The sequence below is a fragment of the Chelonia mydas genome, chromosome 3 (assembly GCF_015237465.2).
Source record: "Chelonia mydas isolate rCheMyd1 chromosome 3, rCheMyd1.pri.v2, whole genome shotgun sequence".
NCBI classification, from domain to species: Eukaryota; Metazoa; Chordata; order Testudines; family Cheloniidae; genus Chelonia; species Chelonia mydas.
The window spans coordinates 160,337,667-160,354,718 of record NC_057851.1 but is presented as its reverse complement, the minus strand read 5'-3'; the positions used below and the strand labels follow the sequence as shown (position 1 = coordinate 160,354,718).

At 42.5% G+C, this 17,052-nt stretch overlaps 1 protein-coding gene across 2 annotated transcripts in view; it reads left to right on the top strand.

Moving 5' to 3' along the window:
• The window catches only part of CENPF (centromere protein F), a 76,185-nt gene that overhangs the window by 24,149 nt on the left and 34,984 nt on the right, over positions 1-17,052 (top strand). Inside the window, exons 8-10 of one of the 2 annotated variants that reach the window (XM_037895725.2) lie at positions 7,020-7,145; positions 11,915-12,043; positions 14,339-14,461. In XM_037895725.2, coding sequence (XP_037751653.1) covers positions 7,020-7,145; positions 11,915-12,043; positions 14,339-14,461 — 378 coding nt within the window. The remainder of the gene's footprint in view (positions 1-7,019; positions 7,146-11,914; positions 12,044-14,338; positions 14,462-17,052) is intronic. The other variant, XM_037895726.2, reaches the window with a different exon arrangement.

Genomic DNA, 17,052 nt, shown 5'->3' with positions numbered 1-17,052 from the left:
CTTGCTCAGCCTACATTTGAACAGCTCCTGACTACTGTCCAGGGTGCCTGTGTATGGCTTCATGAGCCATGGCATTAAGGGGTAGGCTGGGTCCCCAAGGATAACTATAGGCATTTCAACATCCCCAATGGTTATTTTCTGGTCTGGAAAGTAAGTCCCTTGCTGCAGCTGTTCATATAGACCAGAGTCCCTGAAGATGCGAGCGTCTTGTATCTTTCCCAGCCATCCCACGTTGATGTTGGTGAAAAGTCCCTTGTGATCCACCAGTGCTTGCAGCACCATTGAAAAGTACCCCTTTTGGTTTATGTACTGGCTGCCTTGGTGCGCCAGTGCCAAGATAGGGATATGGGTTCCGTCTATGGCCCCACCACAGTTAGGGAATCCCATTGCAGCAAAGCCATCCACTATGACCTGCACATTTCCTAGAGTCACTACCCTTGATAGAAGCAACTCAGTGATTGCGTTGGCTACTTGGGTCACAGCAGCCCCCACAGTAGATTTGCCCACTCCAATTTGATTCCTGACTGACTGGTAGCTGTCTGGCTTTGCAAGCTTCCAGAGGGCTAGCGCCACTCGCTTGTGAACTGTGAGGGCTGCTCTCATCTTGGTATTCTTGGGCTTCAGGGCAGGGGAAAGCAAGTCACAAAGTTCCATGAAAGTGCCCTTACGCATGCGAAAGTTGCGCAGCCACTGGGAATCATCTCAGACCCGCAACATTATGCGGTCCCACCAGTCTGTGCTTGTTTCCCGGTCCCAGAATTGGCGTTCCACAGCATGAGTCTGCCCCATTGCCACCAGGATGGCCAAATTGCCAGGGCCCCTACTTTAAGAGAAGTCTGTGTCCATGTCCTCACAACTCTCGTCACCGCGCTGCCATTGCCTCCTCACCTGCTTTAGCAGGTTCTGCCTATACTGCATGATAATGCATGAGGTGTTTACAATGCTCATAACTGTTGCAGTGATCTGAGCGGGCTCCATGCTTCTTGTGGTATGGCGTGAGCAGGAGAGCAGAGTTGCACAGGAAGTGGTGATTGGATGACCAGTTTTGCAGACCTACTGTACCGTCTGCTACCAGGACAACAGCTGAGTGGGCTGCGTGTCGCCATACCATGGCAAGCATAAGAGCAGCCAAGCAGAGTTGCAGCAGAAGTGGCGGATGACAACAGTCATACAGAGGACCTGCGAGACCACCAGGAGAGCAGAGTGGTAGCGGAAGCGGTCGTTCGATGACTATGGCTTCCAGACCTAGTGCACCGTCTGCTGCCGGGACAGAGCAGCCAAGCAGAGTTGCAGCGGAAGCGGCCCTGCGAGACCACCAGAGAGCAGAGTGGCAGTGGAAGCAGTCGTTCCATGACGACGGTTTGCAGACCTACTGCACCGTCTGCTGAAAGCAGTATGGCGCCCGCACGGAAAAAAGGCACAAAACGATTGTCTGCCGTTGCTTTAACGGAGGGAGGGGCGACTGACAACATGTACCCAAAACCACCCGCGACAATGTTTTTGCCCCATCAGGCATTGGGAGCTTAACCCAGAATTCCAATGGGTGGCGGAGACTGCAGGAACTGTGGGATAGCTACCTACAGTGCAATGCTCTGAAAGTCAATGCTAGCCTCGGTACTGTGGACACACTCCGTCGACTTAATGCACTTAGTGGGGACACGCACAATCGACGGTATAAAATTGCTTCCTAAATATTGACTTTTATAAATTCAACCTAATTTCGTTGTGTAGACATACCCTTAGATTAAAGAAGTTATGTTGCCTTGGGGGAAAGGAGCCACCACATGTGTCTTCTGTAGGTGTGATGGTTGTCACCTACCCTTTCCTGTCAGGGTTTTTATGAATGCATGCAGATTCTGCTGCCTACCTAAGAATGTTAGAAAATTCTGCTGCTTCCTACATCCCATATACAGGATGCTGAAGATTATACTGTCACATGAATGGGGGTTAAGAATTTGCCTCTGGAGAGATACAGCAATGGTGGTTGTTTGCTACCTCTGTGAGGACCCCATTGAGAGATGCTCTTGGCTGGGAGTAGGTTGAGGCCTGAGACATTGAGCCAATCCAGTGTTATTACCATGGTTGTATACAGATGTTCAAGTAATTTAACAATGAGAACTTTTGACCTGTGACTAGGCCCTCTCCACTTCACTGACAGCAAACTGGAGAGGAAAGATTGATTGGTTGCTAGTTCTGATGTCACAATAATGCTACTTATGAATCACCTGAGTTACTGGCATAGTTCTGTCACCATAACCTCTAGATGTGACTGTTAAGAGCTTTTCTTATTACAATCCAGCTTCTTTAAATGAGTTTTAAATCTGATGTAATTACAAATTATAGTATTAAATTTGGAACATATGAAGAGCCTGTGGTGGTCTATCATTGAGATAATCAAAGCCAAGAATAAGGTGAGAGAACAAGTGGAGAATTTTATTAATATTGTGATCTTAAAAAAATTAGTTTTCTCTGGCAAAGTAAGAAACTATTTTATGCAGAAAATTAATATGTCATTTAAAGTGTAACTCTGCTAAACTTGGAAAATAGATTAATTTATTGTACTGTGAAACAAGGATTTTTAGTTCCGCTTTAAATGCCAATGTCAACCTGTTGGGTGAAAATCAGATCCTCTTCAATTTAGGCTTAAACAATTTTATTTTAGCCTTTATTATATATGTTTTAAGACAATGCTAGTATCACCTATGAATTACATAAACATGCAAAAAAAGGTAAGGCAAGAAAAGGAAATGCTCGGGTTCTCTTTCTTGGGGACAGGGTGACTCTTTTCAAATTTCTGCTATGCTTGGCTATTTTCCCCCTATATCTTCTCCACTATTATGTCAATTATCTATTTTTTTTTAATCCTCTGTTCTGTAACTTTGCGCAGACTCAGTATAGGAACCTACCTCATCTCTGTCTTTATCCATTGTGATAAAGTTCCTCCTCCGCCTTGGTGGGTCCTGCACTTATTGGCGGATTTGCTCGCCTCAGAGGTTCACGGCAGCCCTCAGTTTGGCCACTTTCGTGGCTCAAATCTGCCATTCACTCAGTTCGCCTCATCAATGGCCAACATGGGGAAAAGAAGAAGAACAATCCCCACAGTCTCTGCTGATCCACGTAGTGGATCGGGGACAGGTCAGAGACCTTCCCCTGTGGTGGAACCCACAGTCCAGGTCAACTCCTCCGGTATCAAGTAAGGAGTTGGAGGGATGGGGGGAACCTGGGCCCGCCCTCTACTCTGGGTTCCAGCCCAGGGCCCTGTGGATTGCAGCTGTCTACAGTGGCTCCTGTAACAGCTGCGTGACAGCTACAACTCCCTGGACTACTTCCCCATGGCCTCCTCCCAACACCACCTTTATTCTTACCACAGGACCTTCCTCCTGATGTCTGATGATGCTTGTACTTCTCAGTCTTCCAGTAGTACGCCTTTTCACTCTCAGCTTCTTGCGCCTCTTGTTCCCAGCTCCTCGCACGTGCACCACAAACTGAAGTGAGCTCCTTTTTTAAACCCAGGTGCCCTGATTTGCCTGCCTGTCTTAATTGATTCTAGCAGCTCCTTGATTGGCTGCAGGTGTTCTAATCAGCCTGTCTGCCTTAATTGTTTCCAGAAAGTTCCTGATTGTTCTGGAACCTTCCCTGTTACCTTACCCAAGGAAAAGGGACCTACTTAACCTGGGGCTAATATATCTGCCTTCTGTCACTCTCCTGTAGCCATCTGGCCTGACCCTGTCACACCATATACATTCCATTCTAACCACCTACTTAAAAGATTCTCCTGCATAAATCACAATAACTAACCCAATTTAATACATTTTTTGCTTATCTTGCTAAAACTTACTTATGTCTGTGTAGTTCCCAACACATCTATTCCTTGCTGTCACGGCCACTGGCTCCATCCAGTTGTACTTACTTTACAGCAATTTTTATTCTTATTCATCTGTTTTTGTGGCTTTGAGTTTTTACTTGTTAGCTGGTCGAATGGACAGGTAGAGGGTGAGGGATTGTACCTGACTTACTGAAAGCTAACAGCTCTCTTCTCAAGCCTGCTATCCGCTTGGCCAAGAATTTTATATATGAGAGACACAACCCAGTTTTCTGATTTACAAACTGTTTCAGCAAAATCTGACCATCTAAAGCATCAGAAATACATACAAAAAGCAAAAATTCCTTCATATTTTCTTATAGGATTATATATAATATTAATTTCTCTAACATTACTTAGTACATATTTGACTAACACAGTTCATTACACAGTTCTTCAACAAAGCTTAACTTTGTATGTGCTTGCTAATGGTGGCTCCATAATTTACAGTAGAACTTCAGAGTTACGAACACCAGAGTTATGAACTGATCAGTCAGCCCCACAAAGCTCATTTGGAACCAGAAGTACACAATTAGGCAGCAGCAGAGACACCCCCCCCTCCCCCCCCCCCCAAAAAAGGCAAATACAGTACAGTACTGTGTTAAACATAAACTACTAAAAAATAAAGGGAAAGCAGCGTTTTTTCTTCTGCATAGTTAAGTTTTAAAGCTGTATTAAGTCATTGTTCAGTTGTAAACTTTTGAAAGAACAACCATAACATTTTGTTCAGAGTTACGAACAACGTCCATTCCCGAGTTGTTCGTAACTCTTGAGGTTCTACTGTTTATTTAAGTCCACCATTTTCCTCCATTTCCCTCTGCCCTTAAAAAATTTAAAATAAATATCTTTACATGAGCTAAAACATCCTGTACTTTTGCTTATGCAGCACCAGCACAGGCAGAAGTTAATAAACCCTATTCGTAGAACTGTAATGCAGTCTGTAAAGCTGATACATAAACAAGGAAACAGAACAGTGCTATCCACTTAGAGTCACAGACCTGCATGATCCAGGACAGGATTTTTCTATATCCTTTGGACCCTCTAAATACTAGTGGTACCTCTGGATCCCTTCCATGATAGGAAGGAATTTACACACCATACTGAAGAGTTTTAAAGTGCTCAGAATGCAAGATCTTGGGTCTTTCCAAGACCTCTACATTTTGCTCCAGAAGAATCGAGGGGAAAAAGGGCCTCTTGTATTCAGTGCAAAGAAGCCCAAGAAATTTCTGTGGCTATAGTACTGATATAATTGAAATGTTGAAATAATTTGCATTAGTGGAGCAAACGTGTATTAATCAGATAAAATGGATTTTTTTTTTTTTGCTAGCTAAAACAGATGCCAGACAGCTGTAAACTGATAAGAGTAAAGGAATTAAGCCAGTCAAACCCAGCCTTTCATTAAGAGATAAATCCCTCTTTGGCCCCTGTCTTCCCATACCCATGAAGGGACCTATGCTTTGCTAATGGGAGAGGGTGGGCAAGATTTCAGCAGCCTGCACAACACTTCCTTTCTCTGCAGGAGCTTCCTTGCCACTGCATGTGGTGGTTGTTTGGTTTAGTGGATCAGCCACTGCACTGCTATACTGGACAACAGAGCAGGAGAACCATGGAAACTAGTGGATCATCTTCTGCTCTATGCCTTTTGGGATTAGTGATTGGTTCCTTTTTTTCCCCTACCTTCTCCCTTTCAGAAATTCCCAGCACCCATCCCAGCTATGTGGGAGGGTGCTGTGGGGAAAATCTGCACCTTGAAAACTTTTCCTTTATGGATAAGTTGCTCTGATAGACTGAACAAATAGTAGGCCAGCTCTCTAATGAGGCAGCCAGCAATGCAGTACTGTTGTTGTGGTAGAGTGAATAACTACAACAAACATCTAAGAAACACAGACATTTTATATATACTAAAGCCATTTGAAAGTGTCATAAAAAGACATTTTAACAGCACCACTGTCTCCTTCTTTGAAAATCATTGGCTTTTCACCATAATTACATTCCACAAATACATCAAAGCTGAAGCAACAGGAGATGCTCTTGTCACAACGTTCTATTCCATTAATATTCTAATTCATTTATGTGTAAGCAGGACCTCACTTCAACAAAGCATAAATTAAAATGAAATATAACTCCACATATGCCAGTAACATTGTCACATCCCTTTAAAATTATATTCAAATAAATTGTTCATCTGCTTTAAAAGTATCCAACCATGAAGTTGATTTAAATCTTATCAGTGGTTCACTTTTTTATTACCTTTAAGAATAGTTACTTGCCGTAAAGAAAAGATTTCAGAAAATAAAAACGTGTTCCATAGAGAGAGAAAAACAGTTATTCTGCTAGGACAGCTTTCTGGTAAATTTGTTGTAAGTCTCCCTAACATGCTGCGAACATAATGAAACTGTAAGAGGCAAAGGAGCAGTAGCATTACAAACAGCAGTATTGTGTTCTGAGAAAATGCATAGTAGTGTGCTTTCGGCAACTTTCAGACTTATATCAGCAGATTGTTTTCACAATAGAAATTACACTGGGAATTTATTAAATGGGGTTTCAGTGTACTCTGGTTCTTTATAAACCACCAAAATTACAAGCAATATATTATTTTAATAAAATGACAGATAAACTGAAACACTTCTAATAGGAGAATTTCCTCTCAAAAGGAAATTCTTAGCATATTGATTTTCAGTTTAAAATTTCAGTCTAACCTACTTTAAACAATGAAAATTGTTCTGTTCTTGCTGTTCAAAATAGTTTAGTAATGTTTTTCTGTTGAATCAATGTGCTGATTCACTGTAAATTGAGTTGCATTGAATTTATCTCCTGTGCCTAAACACTTCTAGTTTTTTTCAGTTTTTGCTGCTCACTTATTGAAACTTAGCACACACTTGTACTATAGCCAAGTGTAATTGGTTATCCGTTTGGTATGGGATACCTATGTGGGTGTCCACTGCGTCATGGAAGACTGTAAGCAGTTTTGGGGCAAAGACCATGACTTCCTCATATGTATGTATGGTTTTTTTGTTTTTTGTTTTTTTAACTAAAAAAAGTTGTTTTTTACTAAAGTGGGGTTTCAATCCTGATTGTGGGGGCGGGATTGCTATTGTAGTACAAATAATAAATATTCCCCTTGCATCGCTGTGATTTATGATGAAACTTTTTGTAGTATGAAATGGTGGAGCAAAAGATGAAAAAACTGTCAGAAGAACTGAATTGTCAAAGACAAAATGCTGAAAGTGCTCGTCGCTCATTAGAACAGAAAGTAAAAGAAAAGGAAAAGGAATACCAAAAGGTAAGACGAGACCCATTTTTTCACAAGTTTAAAGTTGCTTCCAGACTGCTATTATCAGAGTGAACAAGTTGTTCATTGAGTATTTATCCATGTAGATCCCACTCTAGGTGCATATGTGCCTCAGGCACGCAAGATTGGATACTTCTTCTTTGAGTGCTTGCTCATGTCGATTCCATGTTTGATGTCTGCGCGCCCTTGCGCCCGCTGTCAGAAATTTTTCCCCTAGTGGTACCCCTAGGGCTGGCTTTGGCAAACTCTGGAGCCCCGTGCTTATGTGCCAGTATATTGGGCTCTGCTGGCCCCCCACCCTCTCAGTTCCTTCTTTCCACCAGTGATGGTTGTTGGAACGCTCCTTGTTTTCACAAATCCGATAGTGGTTTCTCTAACTTTGGACTCTTTGAGTTTTTCTGGTATATAGTTACTGTAGTGTTAGTATTATAGTTAGTAGTAGTTAGCATTTAGGAGCGGAGTCCCGTTAGGGACATAGCCCCAGGGACAGGGTATGCCCTGGTCCCTGGGGTTTAAATCGTGTGCGGGGTGCAGCAAACCTATTAGTGACCTGCACAAGAGCTGCCTTAAGTGCCTCAGAGAGGCGCATATTAAAGAGAAGTGCAGGATCTGCTAAAACTTCAGACCTCACACTCTTAAAGACAGGGACAGCCGATTTAAAAGCCCTGTTGATGGAGGCTGCCCTGCGCCCCGCGTTGGAACCATGCCGCTCCGACTCTGCATCGAGCACCTTGGCGTTGGTGCGGAGTGCCCCTCCGACACCGGGATCTTCCTGGTGCCGCTCCCCTTCTCCCCAGCCTAAGAAGAGGCATAAGAAGTCACGGTTGGAACGAGGTCATTCTCCGGCACCATACATAACTACCTGGGAGTGCCCACATGAGTTGAGACCTGCACAGGGCTGCTCGATTTCCCCAGAGCCACATCTGGCAGCGGCCACACCACGTAGGGCACCGAGGCCAAATTGGGAACCACCACCTACTCCTGGGAGCCGTCGGGGCCCACAACATTTCATGACACCTTCAATGTTGGAGGCATTCCAAGGAGCAAGAGACTTGATATCTCTCCCTGTGCCACCCATGCCTCGGAACCTAGGCCCATCTTTGGAAGACACCTTGAAGGCTGTTCCCTCTAAAGGGAAACCTGTGATGAGGCTACCTTCTGGGCCTCCGACGTGGCACCGCTCCCCAGCCTGTCGCTCCCCGTCACCACATCACTGCTCACCACTTCGCTGGTCTCCACCTTCCCGGCACCAGTTCTCAGTACCGCGAAGCACATCTCCAGCTCGGAGACACAGGTCACCTTCCCCTCGGTGCTGCTCCCTGGTGCAATGGTGATTCCCAGCAAGCCATGGCTACCAGCATGAGGCCACCTCAGCTCCACCCTAGTCTCCTAGGGAGGAATCTTCCTCGGGGTCCGAGAGTGAGCCCTCTCCAACCCAGAGGCATCATCAGCACCAGTCTTACGGGCTGGAGCCCGCAGCAGGCCTGCCGTCAGGTCCCTGGCCATCCACCCAATGGCCACCGCAGTGGCTGTATTGGACCCTTTGGGGGTTCCCTCCCATGCTGTGCTCATATTCTCTCCAGGCACCCTTGGTAGTTTCTGAGGGCCAGGCCTTGGCTACAGTGCCACCGGAATCTGGCTCAGAACCAGACCCTGGCACCGAGACTCCGGCGGCCCCTGCACAGTCAGCACCAGCAGTTGAGGATGAACCGGCTGCAACGCCTATGGCTGCCTCCTTCCCCGACGAGGCAGTGGCTGGACCTGCCAACCTTTTGCCACCCGACAATTTCTGTGCCCACCAGGAGCTGCTTAAAAGAGTGGCCTCCAACTTGGGGCTAGAGATTGTGGTGCTCGAGGAGCCGACTGACAACCTGTTCGACATTTTGGCGCAGCAACTACACTTCCTGAAGTGAGGGACCTTCCTGGGACCAAAGTATTGTATTCCTGGACCTAATGGTCCCCCCTGTCCCTGTTAAGAGCCTTTAGCATCATGTTCCTTATCACCTCTCTATGAAAACAGGATATTTGGTGGCTGTTATCTCCACTCACAGGCTAAGCTAGATTTAGGCATTAATGGCAGGATCTCTTTTACTATATTTCATAAAGACAAGATGACTCTTCTTTGATCTCGCCCTAGGTTCTTATTCAGAGTGGTCTCAGGCTTTTGTTTGCATCAGTGCATACGCCTTCAGTGTTTTCCCCCAAACCTCATTTGACTCCTAGAGGGGCAAAACTTCATATGAGTGATGTCTTTAGGGCACTTTTCTACTACCTCCATAGAACAAAGCCTTTCCATAACTGGCCTAGAACTTTTTTTGCAATATTTGGGACAGATCTAGAGGGCTCGTTATTTCAACCCAGAGACTCTTGAAATGGATATTTGATTGCATAAAGATCTTCTGTGAACTAAATAAATTAGATCCACCTTCTTATATTAAAGCAAACTATACTAGGGCTTAAGTGACACAGACATGCTTGAGGAATGTTCCTATGTCAGAAATTTGCAAAGGAGTCACTGGGAGCTCATTGCATACTTTTATTCAGCACTACTCACTAGTTGCAACTCCTAGTTCTGATGCCCAGTTTATTAGGGCAGTCCTGCACTCTTTATGTAAATTGGACTCTTGACATTCCCCTCCATAGGGAGATAACTGCTAGTCACCTAAAGTGAGATCCATGTTAACAGATACTTGGAGACAAAACCCCAATTACTGACCTTACAGTAATTCTGGTTCTTCAGGCTGTTCTGCCCACATGGACCCCACGACCAGTCCTCTTTCTCCACTACTGTGAAATCCATTAGTTTTGGGATTCTGTATTGGCAAAGAAACTGAGAAGTGGCTGGGCCTGCTCTGCCTGCAGGTGTGTGGGTGTGTGCGTGCATATTAAGATACCTGCTGATGCTACATCTGCACACTGTCAACCAAAAGAATCCAATATCATGCACCTGGGGCACATGCACACCTAGAGCAGGATCCAAGTAGACAAAACATCTCAAAAGAAACCAGTTAGTGTAAGGAAAACAACTGTTTTTGTCACATGATATTCTAGTTGTGCTACTAAGGGGCAAATTTTAGTAGCTCATATGCAAATTGAGGGAAACTTAGAGGGAAAATATTTTAAGTATCTCCACTCTGACCTTCCTCCTTTCATTTTTTTCTCCTTTGTCACACTCTCTTGCTACGTTTATTTGGATTTTTTCTTTATTTTAGTTTGGCAGCTGGATGGATCTGCATTTGTTATTGAAACAATTTATTGGCCTACCACGAATTAAACTGACTAAAACTATGTTCCCTAGCTGTTGATAATAGTAGTCTGGTGGTTATAACTTGGTGGAAGTGAATCCATTTTTTTTCTTCAAGATAGGCTGGGCAGGCAGGCTACCAATTTGTTCACCTCTAATTTATAGTTAGATGAAAAAAAAATCAGAAAAAAGTTTGAACATTTTGCTAGTAACTGGCTCACTTATTCCTGAGTGTGAACCTCCCCACCTGCATTCTTCTGCTCCTGGCAGGCCAGCCCAGGGTAGGAGTGGGTCTTTGGAAAGGGTATGAGAGTAGAGAGGCTGGGGGTAAAGGGGGAAGACACAGATATTTTGGGAAATGGATCACTGGGAGCCAAGAGGGTTGGGGACTTCATAGGACAGGTCTCTGGCTGGCAGTGAGAGTGGGAACAGGCTGTGGGGGTACTTGAGGACATGGGCTGGAACAGGTGTCTTGCAGGAGGATAGGAGGGTGCTTAGGAGAAAGCAGAGGGGAAGCACTAGTACTTCACTACCTTCTCCATCTGACAAACCTGCTGTGATTTGTTAGAGGGGAGTCCTGCAGCTGCTGCCAAGAGAAGTTTGGCAGAGAGGTTTCTTGCCAGGAGAAGCCGCTCGTGCTTTCCCTCCCCTATCTTCCTCTGCTTTCTGCTCCCCTACTTAGCCCTCTCTTCTCCTTACCAACTCCAACACCCCCTTCTAAAAGTCCCATGCCCTTCATAGCCCTATTCCCCCACATAAATCCCCTCTCAAATTCATGTAGATCCCCAACCATAAGGACCGTAGGGCTGGGAAGAAGCCTCAGAAAAGAATGACACCTGGATGGATATCTACTTTGCATCTCCTAAAGATTGCAAGAGGTGGGCTAGATTCCTAAGGATCTTAGGAGGTGTGCATTAGTGAAGTTCTGCTCCCCCAGACCTGAGGAGGGAGGAGTGAATGCCCCTCTACCAAACTTCTGTTGCTGCTCAGTCTTATGTTAAGTCAAATTGAAAAAAACTAAGGCATTTTCCCCACGAAAAACATTGTTACAGCAATAAGTTAAACATGTAACCATAGCAAAGAAGGGAATTTTTTTCCCCAAAGGACCATGGTTATTGAGGATTAGTCTGGTTGCTTAGTTGTAATGCTCAATGTTATATCGATTCAAAAGAAGATCTCCATATAAGCTTCATTCCATTATTTGCTAGTATTTTTTTTTATCCATCTGTTTTGGTGTAACAGATTAAGTAGGCTACTCTGATTGATTGGCCAAACTGAGTCAGGACCCATTAGTGGTCATAACAGAATTTATGCTTTACTTGAAATTGGTTTTTAAACTCTTTTTGATTCTGTAAGAGAGGGCTTTAGTATAATTAGTAATTATTTAGAGACTATTTACAGGGATTATTTACAGTCCCTCACCCACGTTTTCCAGTGTTAATAGTTACAGTAACTTGACTAGAAACATGTGACAGGAGTGTGTTTCTGCCCCCCACCCCAACATCTAAATTTCTAGGAACTGTTTCGTCAGCAACATTCCTTACAGACAGTGGATCAGCAGTGCAATCAGATAAAAGCCAAACTGAACCAGGACTTGCAGCAAGCCAAGAATGACAACAATGCTCTACGGGCAGAACTTGACAAAGTAGGATTTTTAATATCTGAACTATTCAAATGGAAGGGTGATGCTGAGTTTTTATTTTAAGTAAAATTTAACTGTCCTCTTTTCTGTGTTTAAAGATATATACATGACTAATATTTAAGTGCAACTAAATACATCAAAGGTCAGAGCAAGCTGCGGTATGCTCCTGTCACAGGGTGAGTTGGTCCATTAAAAGACTGGGGCACAGCTGCACCTTTTGTCAGGTTTAGCGCATCTCCCTGTATGATGGGAATAAATACAAGGGTCAATACAGAAGCATGCATTTAAACCAGGCCTGCTGGCAGGTAAAAGGGCAGCCTGTGGTCATTCAAGAAAGAGACACCCCCCGCCCCAAAAGTTCAGAGAGACATACTCGCTCCTTAGCTCCCAGGCAGATAGCCTGTGAAGAGGGCAGGTGACAATTTTCCAGAACTCCAAGGCAGAAGACTTTTGGGGGAAGAGATTTGCAAGGAACTGGAAACTGTGCAGGGATAAGCCTCCATTGATGGACCTGCAGGATGAAGAAGTCGCAGCTAGGAGAGGGGTTGGACTACAAGGATGGGCATGCTCTGATAAAACTTACGAGGCATTATAAACTGAAAGGAATAATTGAGGCTGGTAAGAGTATGTTTGAGTATTGTGTTATGATAATAAACCAAACTGGAAGAGAGCACTACTGTAAAATCGCCACATGATAGCTGGTTTGATGAAAGATTGAAGGTAAACTGAGGTAACAGATGGGCCCAAAGGCAGTCTGGGCATAATGCCCTGCAACAGTTCCCTTTAGCCTTGTTCTGATTTGAGCACTGCTTTTTCTCCACCCACACACTTTAACAGAAAACTGCTTTTTTATTTATGATTTATGATACACACGGTCTACACTGACTTAATACAGAGGTTCTAAATTTGTCCATGATAGCTGTCCTGCATAGCTGTGTGTCATCCTAGCTGTCTGAGCACATTAATCAAACATTTTCTACAGAGATGGTTGGTATTTTCTCTACACATACTCTTCTTTCCATGTTTACTCTTTAAACACTAGATTCATACTGAAACTTGGATGTCTATAGATTTTTATCCAGAAAAGCATGCTCCTTTCTAGAATGGAACTAGATGATTTCATTCTCATTTTTTTCCTCTTGATGTTGGTAATAAATGTACTTCCTTTTTAATTTGGAGTACTATAGAGCTATTGTGACAGATATAAAACGGATAAAAAAGGTTGAAAACCAGTTAGAATTTGGTGGTGTTACAGTTATGATCCTTTTAACTTTCTGGTTTCGATAGTGGTATAAAGTCATAAGATAAAATTAAGGTAGAGGATAGCACTACACTAATTTCCCTTACCCCCGAAGACTGTAGTTATGGAGACAGAGGTGCAAGCTGAATGTCTTTGTTGGTTCATAAATGCAGAAAATTAAGGTGTACAAATACTGGTTTTTAAGAACATGTAATCTATTCCTTGAATATATAGTAAGTGGAAAAGGTAGAGTAATTTGTCAATCTCTTGGTATTTGGATTATACAGAATTGAGTCTAGTTTGGTATTGATCCTTTCCATTTGTTGGCTCTTCAATGGCATATTTGGTGATAGCTGATCATCAGTCCAACACCTAAATGTTACCTCTCAAATGAGCAGCTGAGGACTAAGTGGGAATGGGGAAGCATCTTCTAAACCTAATAGGTGCTTGCTTTGACTAAGTATGTTACTTTATAAAAATTGAGAGCAAGTGTTAAATCTGCTGCCCTTATGATTGAACTTAAAAGAAAGCACTGGTTAGGATTCCCAATGATTAACATACTGTACTATAAATATAGCTTAAATTATGAATATATTTATACATTACAACTATATTATTGAAAATTTGCCTGAAAATATTTTTCATATCCTTGCCCAGTCTTGAATTAAAGATTTGTGTTACCTTAACATGTACTGTTTTTGGTATGGTTGACTTTAACAGTTGTGAGGGAAATACAAAATCTAGACCCCGGGATTGGGCAGTGAAAGGAGGATGGATGTTTCAGATATCTGGGCTATTTTTAATTGCATTTTTTTAAAGCCATCATGCTGAGTTTCAAGGTTTAGGGCCAAATTCTTCTCTTAGTCATACAACACTGAAGTTAACAGTAACTTCAGACTTCTCTTTCTGTAAGAGGAAGCAGAACATAGCTTATTCTTTTCGATTTGTTTTATAACATATCTTCACAGCTCATCATTTAAAGGGACATCAGGAATTTTTAATTTTTTAAAATAGATTAAATATGACTACAAATAAAATGTGATGTGTTTTCCTCATAGGCAATAGCAGTGAAACAACGTTTGGAAAACAACTCCAGTGAGCTTTCACAGAAGCTGTGCAGAGCAGAACAGGCTTTACTAGCAAACCAGTCAAAGGAAAATGATATGAGGAGAAACTTTGAGGTAAATAAATCAGAGGGGCAACTGGAATAATTAATAATTTAAACTGGGAATCAGTAAGAACTGGTGCCCCATATATGCCTTACTTACTCACAGGGGAACTCTGCAAGCTGTATGTTGGAGAATAGTGTATTTCCACCAGAAGTTGTGTTTTGATACTGTCTTAGTCTGGCTGTACTTTTTTGGACCATCTTAAAAGACCTATAGTTGTGATACAAAATAAGGCCCTGATCTCGCAGTTTTTGCAATTGATTCCATGTGGACTAACCCCATGTGCAAAATTGGTTGTATCGTCAGGGTTTACAAAAATAATTTTGCCCCAGCATACTACAGATAGGGTTACAGTTCATGTGGAAAGAGAACAGGAGAACTTGTGGCACCTTAGAGACTAACAAATTTATTTGAGCATAAGCTTTCATGGGATACAGCCCACTTCATCGAATGCATAGAATGGAACATCTAGTAAGAAGATATATATATGCACATACAGAGAACATGAAAAGGTGGAAGTAGCCATACCAACTGTAAGAGGCTAATTAATTAAGATGAGCTATTATCAGCAGGAGAAAAAAACTTTTGTAGTGATAATCAAGATGGCCCATTTAGACAGTTGACAAGAAGATGTGAGGATACTTAACATGGGGAAATAGATTCAATATGTGTAATGATCCAGCCACTCCCAGTCTCGATTCAAACCCAAGTTAATGATATCTAGTTTGCATATTAATGTGGAGTTCATGTGGAGTTATTTGTCTAATCTAATTATGTAGTATGGTTCAAGAGACTCTTTCTATGTTTAGTCCTAAAAATAAAACATTTTAAATATCTGTTTGAGTTCATTTGGAAATTCTAGAATCATGAGCTGCTTCCTAAGCTTTGTGTTTTGCCTAATTCCAAGATTTCATGGTGGAATGGGTACTTTTTTGGTCACACAATCAATTTAAAGCAAGAGAAAATCCCCAAAATGATTTTTATAAATAAAGAATCCCTGGGAGGTACTGCCAAACTCTTTGCCTCTTTGCATTCACATGGGTAAGTCTCCTCCTCCAGTATAATGTTCCATTACATGTCTTTTTAGTTATATTTGCTTTGCTAACAACCAAAACAAGTACATTTTTACTTTTGTGAGCACTATAGACCAGCATTATCAACAAAATTCTAGCTATGAAGCCAGATCCTGACTTGGCATATATTAGCATAGCTCCATTGAAATGAATAAAGTTATTCCAATTTACACTGCAAGGATCTGGCTGTAAGTTTTGATTTTAAAAAAACCTTGATTGTTGATTAAAAGATTTTTCCTTTAATTTGTAGTTAGAAGGAAAATGAAAGGGACGAGAGCTCAGAATAGTCATAGAAGGAACATCAGAGATCGTTGTTTTTTAAGTTCCTATATTGTGCCAATTGCTGTTGTATCTGAATGCTTTCCAGACTTAAGAATAATTAAGGTGACTAGAATCTGTCATTTGAGGTTTCTATTTCTCCCATATACCCCAGAGCAGTGGTTTTCAACCTGTGGTCCACAAACCCCTGGGAGTTCACAGACTATCTAAGGGGTCCTTGAAAGGTTGTCGTTACAATGGGACAGTGGTTTTCAACCTGTGGTCTGTGGACCACTGGGGGTCCACAGACTATGTCTAAGATTTCCAAAGGGGTCTGCACCTCCATCTAAAATTTTCTAGAGGGTCTGCAAATGGAAAAGAGGTTGAAAACCACTGTCCTAGAGGGTAAAGGGTGTGCGTGGCGGGGAGTAAATATGAAAAATGGTCATGTATGTTGTCATTCTAAGTTTTTGCAGGGGTCAATTTCATAGTATTGGGCCAGCTCCTGAAAAAGCCCTGTCTCCTGCATATGCTAGTTTTACTGCTGATGTGTAGACAGTTGTTCTTGAACATAGCTACTGAAGTCTGAGAGAGTAAGATGGTATTTTGGGCCCATGTTCTTTATAGCTTTGAAAATAGCTTTGAGTCTTGATTCAGTGTTCTGTTGGGGAATCAGAGAGTGAGTGAAGCATAGGACTGATGTACTCAAGTGAACCTGTATTACTGAGAAGGTATGCTGCTGTGTTCTGTAACTGTTGCAGATTTTTCAGGGCTGATGCAGTCAAGTCTAAATACATTGGATTTCATTTATTCAACCAGGAGTTAATGAAGGCCTATGTGATTTGAGGCCAAATTGTAATCCCAAATGATGGGATGTAGCCTTACCAGATTAAGGTGGGAGAATGCATTTCTTGCAAATGATTTTGTGAAAGTCCAGCATCAAAGCATGGGATTTTTTTGCAGCTATGTTAGGTTGTTTGTTCCAGGTTTGTGTTGAATGCTTCTTAATCAGAGCCACTTGTGCAGAGTCACAGCAAGAGGGGCAGGCATTTTAGCCATTTAAACCCCTTGAATTTCATTGGTATTTTGAACACAGGAAGCTCAGAATTCATACAGCTTTGAAACATTTGTCATACATCAGCATTGCCTGAAAATTGTGTCTCTTGACACCTGTGCGTTTTAGAGTGATTGATAGCAGAGAGAGTGTGTGTGTTTCGGTATAACAGTTGGATATTTTGGACTAGGAAGTTGTGAGAGGAAAGGAAAATAACT